A 13,597-nucleotide genomic window follows, 5' to 3' on the forward strand; every position below is an offset into this window, starting at 1 on the left:
TTTCTCAACATTGCTTCAAGTTTTGAGAGGGAATGGTGTGATTTGCACCTTTAGCTGCAGGTAAGGACTCATAAGGGATCAAGCTGCTCACTCTTTCCAGGTGAGATGGATTTTTCTTTTGTTTCTTTGTGTTACTGATTTAGTCTGCCAAAAACTTGACTGCTTCATCTGCTGAGTATCCTTTCTTCCCTTTCTGGAGGTCATGCTGCCAAGTCTCCAAAAAAGAACCGCAGTGACTGAAAAGAAAAAAAAAAAAAACTTCAGATCATCAGTCTCAAATCTGCGCTCATCTCTTTGAAATGAATATAAAACTGAACATAATTTTACCTTGTTCATTGGTAAAGGCACAGATAGAGCAGCAAGAACAGTAACACTGAAAAAAGAAGCAGAATAGCTAGGAGAAGCAGAATCACATTTTCCAGAGTTTTACTTTTTACTTAGGTGGGGTTAGGATCATATCATAGAATCATAGAATGGCCTGCGTTGAAGTGGACCACAATGATCATCCAGTTTGAACCCCCTGCTATGTGCAGGGTTGCCACCCACCAGTGCAGGCGGCCCAGAGCCACATCCAACCTGGCCTTGGGTGCCTCCAGGGATGGGGCATCCACAACCTCCTTGGGCAACCTGTTCATCACCACCCTCTGTGTAAAAAACTTCCTCCTAATATCTAATCTAAACCTCCCCTGTCTCAGTTGAAAACCATTCCCCCTTCTCCTATCACTGTTTACTCTTGTAAACAGTCATCCCTTCTCCTGTTTATATGCTTTGAGTATTGGAAGGCCACAATGAGGTCTTCCCAGAGCCTTCTCTTCTCCAAAGAATCATGTGACAAGTGAACCAGTGCAGATTCATAAGGAAATGTCACTCTAATTTGCTGTACTGCTAACTTTAAGTACATATGGAATTTTTACTTTTAAGGAAGAATGTTATCAACATTTGTAATACTGATCTGTTGTGGGTTTCTTTGTTGTTGTTTTTTTCCTCCCCTAATTTAACTTCAGTATTAGTGAAGCCTGCATACTTCTGCATTTGTGGAAATTTTTGTGTAGTATGTTTTCTCATGGCAATGACCTGGTCTATTAGTACTGATATTTGTGTATGCCAAGAACAAAGTGTAGGAGTTTGGCTCGTGTCTGACTTGATGACATATCCGAAGTATAAATTATTTGTTTAACAAGCATAGGACTATCTGTGTCATACAGACACCTTCTGGCTGAGGGACTTGAATAATTTCCGCAGTGAGAGGAGGCACGTTGGCAGAGTATGCAAATAGGAAATAAATTTGATCACACACAGTGCAAGACTGTCTGGAAGAGGGAGGTATTTTCATACTACAAAGTCTGCAAACTAGTTGGTTTTACCTACTTGGTCTTACACCTACACTCATGAGCATCAGTCATGTGTGTCTTGGTGGTCTGCCCAGGATTGCTCATGAGCAGCGCTGCAGGCAGAAGGGCCTTGAATGTGAAGCCTACAGTGTGCTTTCTGGGTACCTTATGGCTGAAGTTGGTAAACTTCTTTTCACACAGGTTGTCCACATCTTTAGGATCCAACAGCTATACTAGTTTGGTTCTTTTTGCCAAGGATCTTGGTTAGTTTGGTCTCCAAACATATCAGATGAAACTGTTGTCTGTTTGTCTGTGTGCTCTCATGTTGAAGTTTTTCAGTCTGTGTTCTGACTTCCTGCAGCATCAGTGTATATGGAATGTGCTGTGGTAGCATGCTGCTGTTGCTGCTGTTTTCCTGTGGTTAGAGTCTTCCTTATAAGTTGAGCTCAGGTCTGCTGCTCTTGATGTAATCAGGAATTTTTCTTTCTAATTTTCCTGCAGTCAGTACTGTCCTTTGTTATCAAGCTGTTTTTTTTATATTTCCAGTGCTTTTGCTCCTGGTGCTTTTATATATATTTCCAGTCATAGCTCATTCATATTAGTACACATCTTTCAAAAGAGTCTATAAGTATGCACTGGAAAAGCCATGGTTGTGATTGGGCCCTGTTCCTAAGAACATTCTATGAAGAACTTTAGAACCAACATCTAAATGCAAAAAACAACAACAAACAACAACAAAAACCAACTAAAACAACAACAACAAAAAACCCACTCAGAATGACAACAGTGCTATCTTAGATGAGTTACTTAACAGTCTTTAGGTTTAACAGCCTTGAAACATCTGATTTATAATTCAATCATAGAATTACCCAGGTTGGAAAAGACCTTGAAGATCATCAAGTCCAACCACAGCCTAACCATAGGACCCTAACTCTAACAACCCTCTGCTAAATCATATCTCTGAGCACCACATCCAAACAGCTCCTAAACACATCCAGAGACAATGACTCAACTACCTCCCTGGGGAGCCTATTCCAATGTTTAATGAGATACTGAAGTAGAGGAAAACTACCTCAGCTTCTCTAGTGACCATCAGTATCAGTCTTTTAACTGAGCAACAAATGCACAAAAATTAAACAAAGTATCTTTAAAAATGTTTTCCATTTAATATTTCAATTAAGTCTTCAATTCAAAGAGCAAGTAGTAGTCTCTACAAAGTGTGATGCAACCAAGTTTATGAAAAAATAAGCTAAAAAATAGACCATCTTTTTCTTGTAGTAATTATGTATGCTCCTGTATTGCAAAAGCTTTCAGATTATTTCCCTTTTTTCATGAGAAGCCTCTTATGTAAGAGGCACTTGAGCATGGACTGAAAATCTCTTTTTATTTGTCTCCTTATAAGAATCAGAGATACTCTCCACGTAACAGACTTTCCTGTGGAAAGCTGAGATGCTGACAGTTCTTTAGACAGCTTTCTGTAGAAAATCTCTTCCTGTGAAGAATGCTGTGTCTCCAACTTGCTTTTCCAACTCAGGACAAAGAGTGAAAAGTATCTGTTATTTAAAGATATCTCTCCTGGGAAGCTATTTTCATTGCAGCACTGTCAGGAGCTGAGTACACCTTGAAGGGTTTTCTGTCCCGTGCAGCTGCAGCACATCAGGTTTCTAAGCGAGTGTTTCTCATCTCCATCACTTTTTTTCCATGGAACAGACAGGTAGTAATTAGTGCGCAAATCTCCATCCCCCTCTGCCAAATGTAGCTGAAGTTAACCAGAAGGTTTAAATTGTATTAGGAGTAGGGGTATTAGGATGGATGCATGATGAAACAAAGTTAAAAGCTAGGGGAAGTGAAGATGTCCAGGTCAGAGGAGCTATTGGGAGAGACAGTGGCAAGATACCCTTTCCTGAAAGCTTTGGCACAACAATGAGATCACAGTAGTGTTTTGAGTCTGTTTTGAGCAGAGAAATGTATGAAAAGGAGTAAACTTAGAGCACTTGGAGTAGGAAGGAATAAGATTGTTTCCACATTGTCTTGGTGCACTTACTATAAATGGGCCTGGCTGGCAGAGGAGCTGACTGACGCACAAGGAAAAGGAGAGAATGCCAATATTGCTACCATTTTGGTTCAGCCCCTTCTTGGGAATGGATGTCAGCAGCCAATTCTGATGGTTTTTAAGTCTCTTTCAGTTCCAGACCCCATGAACAAAATATATATAATGTTCATATAGGATTCTGGAAACTCTGAAAGCCTAAAAAACAGCTTCTTGCCCCTTTAGGAAGGTTTCCAAAACAATGACTGGCAGTAAGAACAAATGATCTAAATATATTTCCTGAAAAAATTATTTGCTGCAGAAGTAAGCATGGATTTTACTGATCATATGGTTTGAATTCAAAATCATGCCCAAACTTTTAATGCTCCCATTAGATTCTTGAGAGTTTTCCCCATTTGGGGTTGTCAAAATGCTAGTATTGTGTATTCGGTATGGTTGAGGAACAGTGGACATTATTCTCCAGATTGTTACATAAAGATATAATCCAGAAAATTATTTTGAGAGATTAACATTGTTGTCACATATGGTTGAATATAAATTTATTTATAAATAGAGCAAAATAAACTAAAACTGTTACCCAAAATACGTTGTAAATAGGCAATAGCATTGGAGTGTTTTCTGACAACCATACAGCATTCTAGTGGACTGTCTCTTTTTAATCCATTGTCCAGTGTTTGCCTCCAACACTCAGTAACAAATCTGAAGTTACATACTTACCATCACTCTTGTCAGCATTTTCTGTTCATAACAGAGAAAGTTGCCTTTGATTTCGTGTCCAGTTGGATTGTGATTCAGACTGCTTATGTGACTTCATGAGACTAAGTTACAAGTACACTAAATGATGTGGGTGATGAAACAGATTTATAAGGGAGAGCAGATGTCTGAATTATCACTTTTTAGGGATGATTTATAATTATTTTCATCAGCTAGCACAGTGACAGAGCCCAAGCAGATGAAAGAGGAATTTGCAGCTACGAGATACTCGCCTTCTGGAATCCAGCAGTCCTAGCCAGATTACTGAAGCCAAGCCACTGCTACCAAAGAAATATTTTCCAGAGACAGAAAATAGTTAAGAATTCTGTAGGACATTGCACTGAGAATCAGTGTATACCTGATATTCATTTATTGTGTGTGTTGCTAGTCTAGGACTTAGATTTATAGTTTCTTGAAGTTGAAACAGTTCATACTCACTAGTTAAGTTCTTTCTTTGGTAATTTGTATTACCTTTCAATTTAAACTTGCCCGTTAGTTATGTGCTTCCCCACTTTCCCAGTTATCCCCTATATATACCTGGGTGAGGCACAGTGGTAGATGCAGAGATGTTTCTATTTCAGACAAGTGATAGTGTGATATATTAGGTGTGACTCAGACTTGCAGCACTGTGGGATCATTTAACTTGCACCACACAATGGTCAGCAGCAACTATTTAATATATTTTTAAATCTTATTATTTTATTTGTAGCAAATCTCACCTACTTCCTTCTGAACCTTCCTGAGTCATTGTGTGTCATCTGAGGAAATTCAGTGAAGTCAGTCTGTGCTGTATCTGTGTAAAGAACTGATGAACAGATGTTAAGAGTGTCGGGCCTTAGGAAGTTACTGTCAACAGTCTGGGCCTTAATAAAGGTCCGTTTCTGTGACTACACGGGGTGGGGGAAACCATGGACCCATGTTCTGACATAGGTCATAAGGACGAAAAGGTAAAAGGTAGGGAGATGGGCCTAAGAACAATACAGCAATGAGTAAAGGGAGAAAACTAATCTACTAAATATCATAGCAGAATGCAAGAAAATATGTTATAATGCAATATGATTGGAACTGAAGACAATAAATCAAGGCCTTATTTGGGCCATGGTTTACTATACTCAAATACAGACTAGCCAAGTTGTCTTTTAATGATTGCCTGTCAATATGCTACTCAAGAAGCCTGGGTTTTTCCACAAAAGCTGAAGATACACTTATTTTCAGCAGGAATTACCATTATTGCCAGTGGGATGTTTTATTGTCAGTAGTTATGGTTAATTGTAATGTGTCTGTAAACATGGGATTTCCACAGAAATTAGTTTAGTTATGGGAGTTTTTAGCATTTTCTACACTTATGTCTGTGCTAAACAGAGCTGACAAACATATGTATAGTTTAAAGAAAACTCACTTACCATTAGAGCAGAGTATTTATATTGAATTGCTCAGTATATGCATGTATTGCTTTTCTGGATGAAGCAGGAACTGGTTGAGATCTTGTCTGCTTAGTCTCTAATGGAATAATTTCATAACAAAACCTCACTTCAGTACTCTTTAAAAGTTTTTATCAGAAAATCTCTTACTCTGTGTGAACTGACATTAGATTTACAAAAGTATTAAACACTTTTTAAAGACCTTCTAATATTATTCCAGGGTAGGATAAAATTTATGTGATATTTCCAAACTTCTATAGGCAGTTTTACTTCTGACCCTACATTTTAAAATCTTCAAGTTGTACTCTTTTTTTCCCCCCTCATGTAAGTATTCTAGTTATGGTTTTTTGTATTTCAAAATATAGTGTATTCATATAGCATATACAGATGATTTAATCATACTATAGAAAATGTCAGTTTGAATTATTTCATTAGCTAGGAGGACAACAAAGCGTTGAAATGGGTGATAGCTTTGCTTCTGAGTGCACTGTTTAAGAAAGGTTTCAAATTCATATCAGACAATCAGTTCTGACAACCCAGTCAAACAGTAGATGTAACATTCAGATAACTTTTTTTTTTTACATATGCACAAAGTTTTCATATATTTTAGCCAAGTGTAACTCTATTCAAACTCTCAGCTATTGGTTTCCTTCCTTAACACGTTGTCATATGTTTACCATTTGTCTAGATTAACTACATTGCTACTAAAAGCTTCTTTTATAATAGGAATGGCCTAGTGCGGCTCTGTGAGTGACGTTGAGTTGCTGATCTGTAAAATAACATTAAAATAAAATCCACATTCTGAATGTGTTTCTTATTTACTGCCCTCCCTAATGGGGCCAATCCTTTTACTCATTAGGTGACTGATCTATGAAGACTGCTGCTGAGATATCTGCAGAGAGATGGTCTTATCTTCGATCTTTTGTTTTGTACCTAAAACTGAGTAAAGAACATCAGCACTCTAATTATTCCTTCTAGATAATTTATATAAGTATATAGATACAGAATATTACAGAAACATATTAACAGACATTAACATACAATCATATTCTACTTGTATTCAAAATCTGATTGCCAATATTAGTAGCTTTATAATACACAATTACATATTTTTCATAATATAATGCATTTTTTATTTTATCTTTCCAGTTATGGCATGAACTGTCTCATTCAATTTGAGGATTTTGCTAATGTTAATGCATTCCGCCTGCTGCATAAGTACCGTAACAAGTATTGCACTTTCAATGATGACATTCAAGGTAACAAACCTTTTTTCTTCTGTTCTGATGCTTACATGTCAGAGAAATAATTTTCCCTATGCTACTTGAGGATGTTAGTATGGGGTCACATTTAGCCTTGGGTTTCCTCAGCATGGCTTTCTGCTGAGCTGTCTTTGACCTTAACCTTTCAGCTCTCATTTATTTCCCTTCTCATGCTTTATTTAGATGATCATCTTCAGGGTTTTTTTTCAGTAGTTCACTGTGTGCTTAGCTTTCTGATATAAATGATTTACTTCAGATCTTTGGGCAAATATCAAGTTTCAAGCCTGGACTGCACTTCTGCACTTCCCTCAGGTTTTTATGTTTGTTTGTTTTTGTTTTTCCTTTCCAGTTACAGCTATCATTTCTCTGTACAACAGAGCTTCCTTGATAAATGTCAACACTTCTTTCAGTTCTTACACTGAAAAGTCAGCTAAGTATCCTTCTGATTTGTGTTGTAGTCTCAGTGCTGCATTCAGTTTGAGAGGGAAATTATCCCCCTGACTCTGCTTTCCAGTCTGAGTCATTTGTAGCAACTGATGAAAGAAAAAGGACAAAGATGAGAATAAAGATCTCCAATGAGAAAAATCGGCAGCAGAAGTCAGAGCCTGTGTGACTGCTCTGCTGTGACTTCTGGGGTTTTGCCTGGGTCAGTAAGCAATGGGGTTGCCTCAGTGCTCAGTCTCACAAATTTTTCCTCCCAAGAAAGAAGACAAGTTCCTTTGTGAGCTGTCTAAATTCTTGTCAGGAAAGCAGCACTGGAAAATGATTTCTCCAGGACCTTAATTGCACAATTTCCTTGCTAAGAGACTGGGGAGAGGCACCCAGGGAAGGAAGGAGCTGTACACTCAGCTGCTTCTTGCCCCTTCATAACTTCAGGTGTTCTTAGTACCGGTGAGATCAAAACTGGGAGCTGAACTATCTTAATTTCCAGCATCTCTCATGGGCACAAAGCCAAGCACTGGGCGCTTGAGTTTTTGAAATCATTTTTATATTACTCATGGGACCTAGATCCCATTTCAGGGACTCATGAGTTCTTTAGTCATGCAACCACACAGACTCTTTAGATTTATTCAGTTTCTGCAATTTAATTTGTCTTTAAGGGTCTTTTAGGATTTCCCTAGGTGACATTTTGGACTTCAGGGTGAAGTCATAATGCTCATATATCCTCCAGAAGGTGAAGAAAGATACAGTTCACCTGCTTTAGCACTCTGTCATTTGTCCTCATATCTCCACAAAAAAAAACCTTCGGTATCTTTTTTGTTGATTGCAATGTGGGATTGGAATAACAGCCCAGATACAGACTTTTTGCTACTTGAGCACAGTCAGTGGCTCAAGGCTAGTGTCCATGTCTCGGGGGTTGAGCATTCATTTTATGTGAGCCTCACAATGTTCATCACACAGTGACTGCTTTTAGTCACTGCTGATGTGGATGAATTTCTCTAGGTTGCCAATTATTTCAGCCAACAGTTGTGATTTTCCCCACCTTTGTACTTCAGAATTGCTTCCATGGGAAATGACAAACTTTTACAGCATAAGCCAATCTTTGAAAGATGTTTCTATATGCATATAATTTTGTAAGTTCTTATTTTGCACTCTAGCACTATTTTATTGTGCCATTATGGGCGCAGAACCCAGACTTTATGCCAACAAAAATAATTTCAGTACAGTGTAATTTCTCCATATAAATAACTTCAATATTCATCATGATCTTAAGATGTAATTTGTTTTTAACAGCTGTGTGCTGTTTAATTGAATCAAAACTTTATTAAAAACAACAAAACTAAAGTAAAAAGTTGTGATGGGTGTGGGGAGTCCAATCCATTCTCTTATAAAGAATTTGGGAAATGTGAAATTGGGAGATATGGAAATTGAAATGCTTTTATCATATCTCGAATTCAGATAGTAAGCGTAAACTGTACAAACTTCTTTCCTAACATGGTGTGAAATGTGCTTACAGGTGGAACAGAAGTTAGAATCTTTTAAATTTAACAGCAATGATAGTAATAACAACCCTATCAAGACCTATACCAGAGGGATATATGAAGTGCTTTTTTCTTCTGGTATATGCATGCTGTCACCTCTCCAGATGGTAAATTCATGCCGAAATCAATTTGTTTTCAAATAAGACCCCCAGAGTAGTTTTTTATACTTTTCCAAGTGTATCTACAAGAATGTGTATATACAAGTATTCTTCTCTTTCATTTTTCCCTCATTATGGGTGAAAAAATCTTGCCTTCAGGCAGCCTGCTCCAGGTGGCTCTGCATGGGCAAGGTCTTGGCACTCCATCAGTCCCTTCCAGCCCCAGCCAACAGCAATTCTGTGCTTTATCCTTCCTCACAACACATTTGCTCTTTTAAAAGGGCATGTTCCTTCCCTGCATGTTCCCACCCTCTTTGCACTGCCTGTGCTTCAGTGTGGAGCAGGAATAGGGTTTCTATGGGATGTGAACTACCCACAACCTTTACCTCACTACTAAATGAGATTGCACCTTTTAGATAGAACACTTACTCTCATGTTTATTTTCCCAGTAGAAGTAAAAGAGGATGATGCATTTTTTTCCAGCACTCTGTGTCAGCTGGAAGAATGACACTGTTAACATATGATTTCTGTTATGTCGTGTTTGGAGAAATACAAGTTTTGGTTTTACCACTTCCTAATGTTTTAGCCCAGAATGAATACTTAAAATTTTAGGATGTTCTGCAAAGCTTCCTCTCCTTTTGTTTGGTTTGTTTGCCTGCATTTAAAGATGCTGTTGAGAAAACATAAAGGAAACAATGATCTGACTACATTTTGTTAAATTTAAATAATGTGTAAGTTCTTCAGTGCAATAAATCAATTGTTGCTTATTGAAATTAAACTGCATCCAATAAAAAGTAAGTTTCCCATCCTTTTGTTTTGGGGCCTTTCTCCTCTTTTTCTTTTCCTTTTCCTTTTCCTTTTCCTTTTCCTTTTCCTTTTCCTTTTCCTTTTTCTTTTCCTTTTCTTTTTCCTTTTCCTTTTCTTATTTTATTTTTTATATTTACTGAAAGAAAACTGCTCTGTAAAGCATTTTTAATATGCCTGCCCTGGAGTCTGTGGTTTCTAGGAATTCCTGTGCCATATTCATGCTTGATCATACTGTTTCCAGTACCAAGCAAGACTAGAGTATTTTGAATTGAATACAAAAACTTATTAAAGGATAGTGCACTTTCATGTTTCGCATCTAAGTTTACATTCCCTTAGAAAAATACCTTTCATTATTAATCTTGCTTAGGATATTGTGTAGAAAAACTGGGACAAAAGAATGCCACTATCCATTTTGATCTGCACACAGCAGATTTAACCAACCTATGCTCTGTGAAAGCATCCAGGAAAGCCATTTCTCTCTTTCACATGTGATGAGAACAGAAAAAGCAGTGAGATTCTGTTTCTGCACTGTAACATCCTCCAGAACCAGTCAGGCTCTGGCAGTTTGATGTGAATTGCATTTTGATCCTTTTCAAAAACCTGACCTAGTGTTCATGGTGAAATGGAAGATGGGAGCAGTTCCGGTCAGACAGATCTGCCTTTCACACAGCCAGCTGCCCTCCTTCCATGAGGAATGAATGAGGGAAGCTGCTGACGAGGAGTGATGACAGCTGCTGCCAGCAGCAAACGGTGATAGAGAAGTCAGTGCTCTAATAAATAGGGTCATTATACTTTCTAGAGTCAAATGGCTGAAAAAAAACAATACAGAGTACATCTAAATTACCATTTTCAGGGCAGTTCTTCTGTAAAAATTGTGATTCATTAGAAATGTAGAATATTTATATGTTACTATCCTAAACTGTCTGAATCGTCATCAGAACGAACAAACAGGTAGCAAAAGCTCACATAACGTGCAAAATTGTATTGGCTTTCAACACAGTATAGGGTCTCTATCAACTCAAATGATTCTATGATTTATTTTTTGTATTTTGTCTCTTTTTCCTTAAAACAAAAGATGGTATTTAGTTGACTCTGTTAAAGTATTCCAGCTGATCAGATATAATCACAGTCAATTTTTCCAGCTAAAAATCTTAGCAATACACCAGCCAGGAAGATAAGCAGGATCCCAGTATTCCCATTCATGATAAATTAACACTATTTTATTTTGTTTCCATCATTAGCAAGCAGCCTGGAGAGATTTCTTGGCTCTCCAAGAGCTCCACTGCTGTCAGGGAGCTGCTGTGCTGTGATTTCTGGCCTTCTCCTGTCTGACAGAAAGGACTGCAGGAGCTGGGAACGGGGCCTTCTTTTTCAGGAGGGCAGATCGATGGCTTTAGAAGACAGCTATGTTATGTCAGCTTCCTCCTCCTCTCCTGCAAGCACAGCTGTGTAACATAAAATAGAAGAAAGCACTTGGCATCCAAAGAGAGGATGGGGTTTTGTTTGGTAGAGTACCAAGGGAAACTGAGAAGGAGGTCTGACTTCTCTGGTTTGCCATTATTGGTCTTTGCCAACTTGGCACTTTCCAGAGGAAGACTTAAATTTGTCTGGGAAAGAAACAAGCTAACTCTTGGACACTGCTGGGTGGAAGTGTCTCAGCCTGACACTTGGTGTTGCTGAAGCAATGCCTCAGAGGAACCATTATTTATTTATTTATTTTTAAATGCAGGAGAAGAGAGTAGATGATCTCAGCTCTGAGCAAGTAATAAAAATGACTAAAAATGACAAAACTGTATGGTCTAAACATTAAGTGGGCTTAGAACAAGATGTCCTGTATTCCTGATGATTGAAGGAAAATGCCATAATCAAAAGCACACAACAAACATTTTTTTCTTTAGTCCTATAGATGTGCTTTTTAACTGTTCAGATGGACTTCCTGGCTTCAAAATATTTGCTTGATTTTTATCAAGGGTTACATTTTCTCTTGTTTTTTAAGTATTTATTTATGAAAACTAGATGTTCCTACATAAAAACTGCTGATCCAAACCAAGCTTACAACACCAAATAATGTCTTTTAAGGACAGGTTTACATACTCCCAGGTTTTTTACTGCTGCTATACTTTTAACTTCTTTGCTACCTGACACTTAGAGGTTTTGTGTGCCTACAATATGAAAACCTGTTTTGACCATCTCCTTGAGCTTAACATAGAAGTTAAAGCTTTAAACTTGTCTTTGCTTGTGGTAAAGCAAGCTTGTGAATAGCAGAAGTACCTCACACAAGGGAACAGAATGTTGAGGGGAAACGACCAATGCACAGTTGGCCAAATGCTCTTGAAGGGCTCAAGTTCCTCTGAAGGAAAAATCAGTAGTGTGAACTGTACCCTCAAAAGAATTATTACAGAAGTTTTCAGATGCAGTGGGAGGGTTGGTGCCTCAAATAAGCTGATCTTATCCTTTGAGATCCCTTGGTTTCTCCGTACATGTTTGCAATTTGCTATTCTATTCTGACAACATCTATATGAGAAGTAAGTGTTTCTTACAATGTAGTACTATGGTCACTGTAGCATTATCAGTTCTCAACAGCTCTGAAGAACTGTTATCTCCAGTGCTTCAAGAGTGAGTCCATTCTTAATTTTCAGTGTCTGGAACCATTCAGAATGCTTCTTTTTGGGCTATCCTGTTTTTTCTTCCTGAAAGAGATTGTAACAACAATATTTTGTAGTATTTTGATTGTGCCACTCATGATGCCCAATCAGTAAAATCAACTGATTGATCGATTGTATTTTATTTAGTGTTAGAGTGAAGATATTCCCACCTACATCTTATTTTCATAAAGACCAAGTACAGAAAGCAGCAGTTCCACTGAATATTTCCTCACTAGGCCAAGTATCTGTATCTTAGCTGAAAGAGACTGTGAAATTATATGAAAAGTTTGCCTAATGCCTTGTAGTTCTTTGTGGACTAATAAAAGATAACCATTTATTTCTTCAGGAACAGCGTCTGTTGCGGTTGCAGGTCTTCTTGCAGCTCTGCGTATCACTAAGAACAGGTTATCAGATCACACAGTGTTGTTCCAGGGAGCTGGAGAGGTATGTGATTGTAGACAGTAGGAGTGCTACTTTGAAAATGTTCCTTAACATTTATTTAAGTTATAATGCATCCAATTTGCAAGAAGACAAAATAGGTAGAATTATCACTGAGGCCTGATAAAAGTCACTGCTTAATTCAAAGCTAAACTTATCTTTTCTGATCATGTAGTCAGGCCCCATATTTTTCACCAGAAATTTTTAGGAACATTCATTTTTTGACACTAGAATTCACAGACAGATATTTTGAGGTTCTCTTATTAGTGTTGTCAGTGTTTCTGTACTTCAAAGAGGCTATGGTAGATATGCTCCCAGCCATGTGAGCTCATTCTTAATAAAAGTACATATTTCTTAACTGTTAAGTAGAAAAAGGGAATCTGACTCAGTTGATTCTCAGTGAAACTGAAAAATAAAGAACAAGAATCAGAAACAACACCACTAATATATGTGAGTTGGTAATCAAAAAATACTGTGTGGTTTGCTGGCTCATTTCATTACCTGCTTTTCAATCTATTCCTATATTTGATCTGTTGGCTGAAATATAAAATCCATTAAGAATGATACGTTTCAGCAAAATATTGATAAGTGATTCTTTTCTTGCCACTGCATTCACTGGGAGCACGGCCAAGTCTAGAGTTACAAAACACATGAACAGTAGGTAAAAGGAGAGATTACCTTCTTGATGGACATTTCAACGAAAGATAAGGAACAAAAATCCTTTTAGGACTGCATTTTACTTTCTGGTAGAATGTGGTTTCCTTTGGTTTAAATTACAAAGAAAAACAAAACTTTATGAACAACAACAAC

At 37.7% G+C, this 13,597-nt stretch overlaps 1 protein-coding gene across 1 annotated transcript in view; it reads left to right on the forward strand.

The window, feature by feature from the left end:
* Window positions 1-13,597, forward strand: part of ME1 (malic enzyme 1) — a 145,987-nt gene that overhangs the window by 109,799 nt on the left and 22,591 nt on the right. Inside the window, exons 7-8 of the mRNA XM_015858973.3 lie at window positions 6,705-6,814; window positions 12,696-12,793. Coding sequence (XP_015714459.2) covers window positions 6,705-6,814; window positions 12,696-12,793 — 208 coding nt within the window. The remainder of the gene's footprint in view (window positions 1-6,704; window positions 6,815-12,695; window positions 12,794-13,597) is intronic.

The sequence above is a fragment of the Coturnix japonica genome, chromosome 3, assembly GCF_054131305.1.
Source record: "Coturnix japonica strain WE chromosome 3, WE-NBRP24, whole genome shotgun sequence".
Taxonomy (NCBI): Eukaryota; Metazoa; Chordata; class Aves; order Galliformes; family Phasianidae; genus Coturnix; species Coturnix japonica.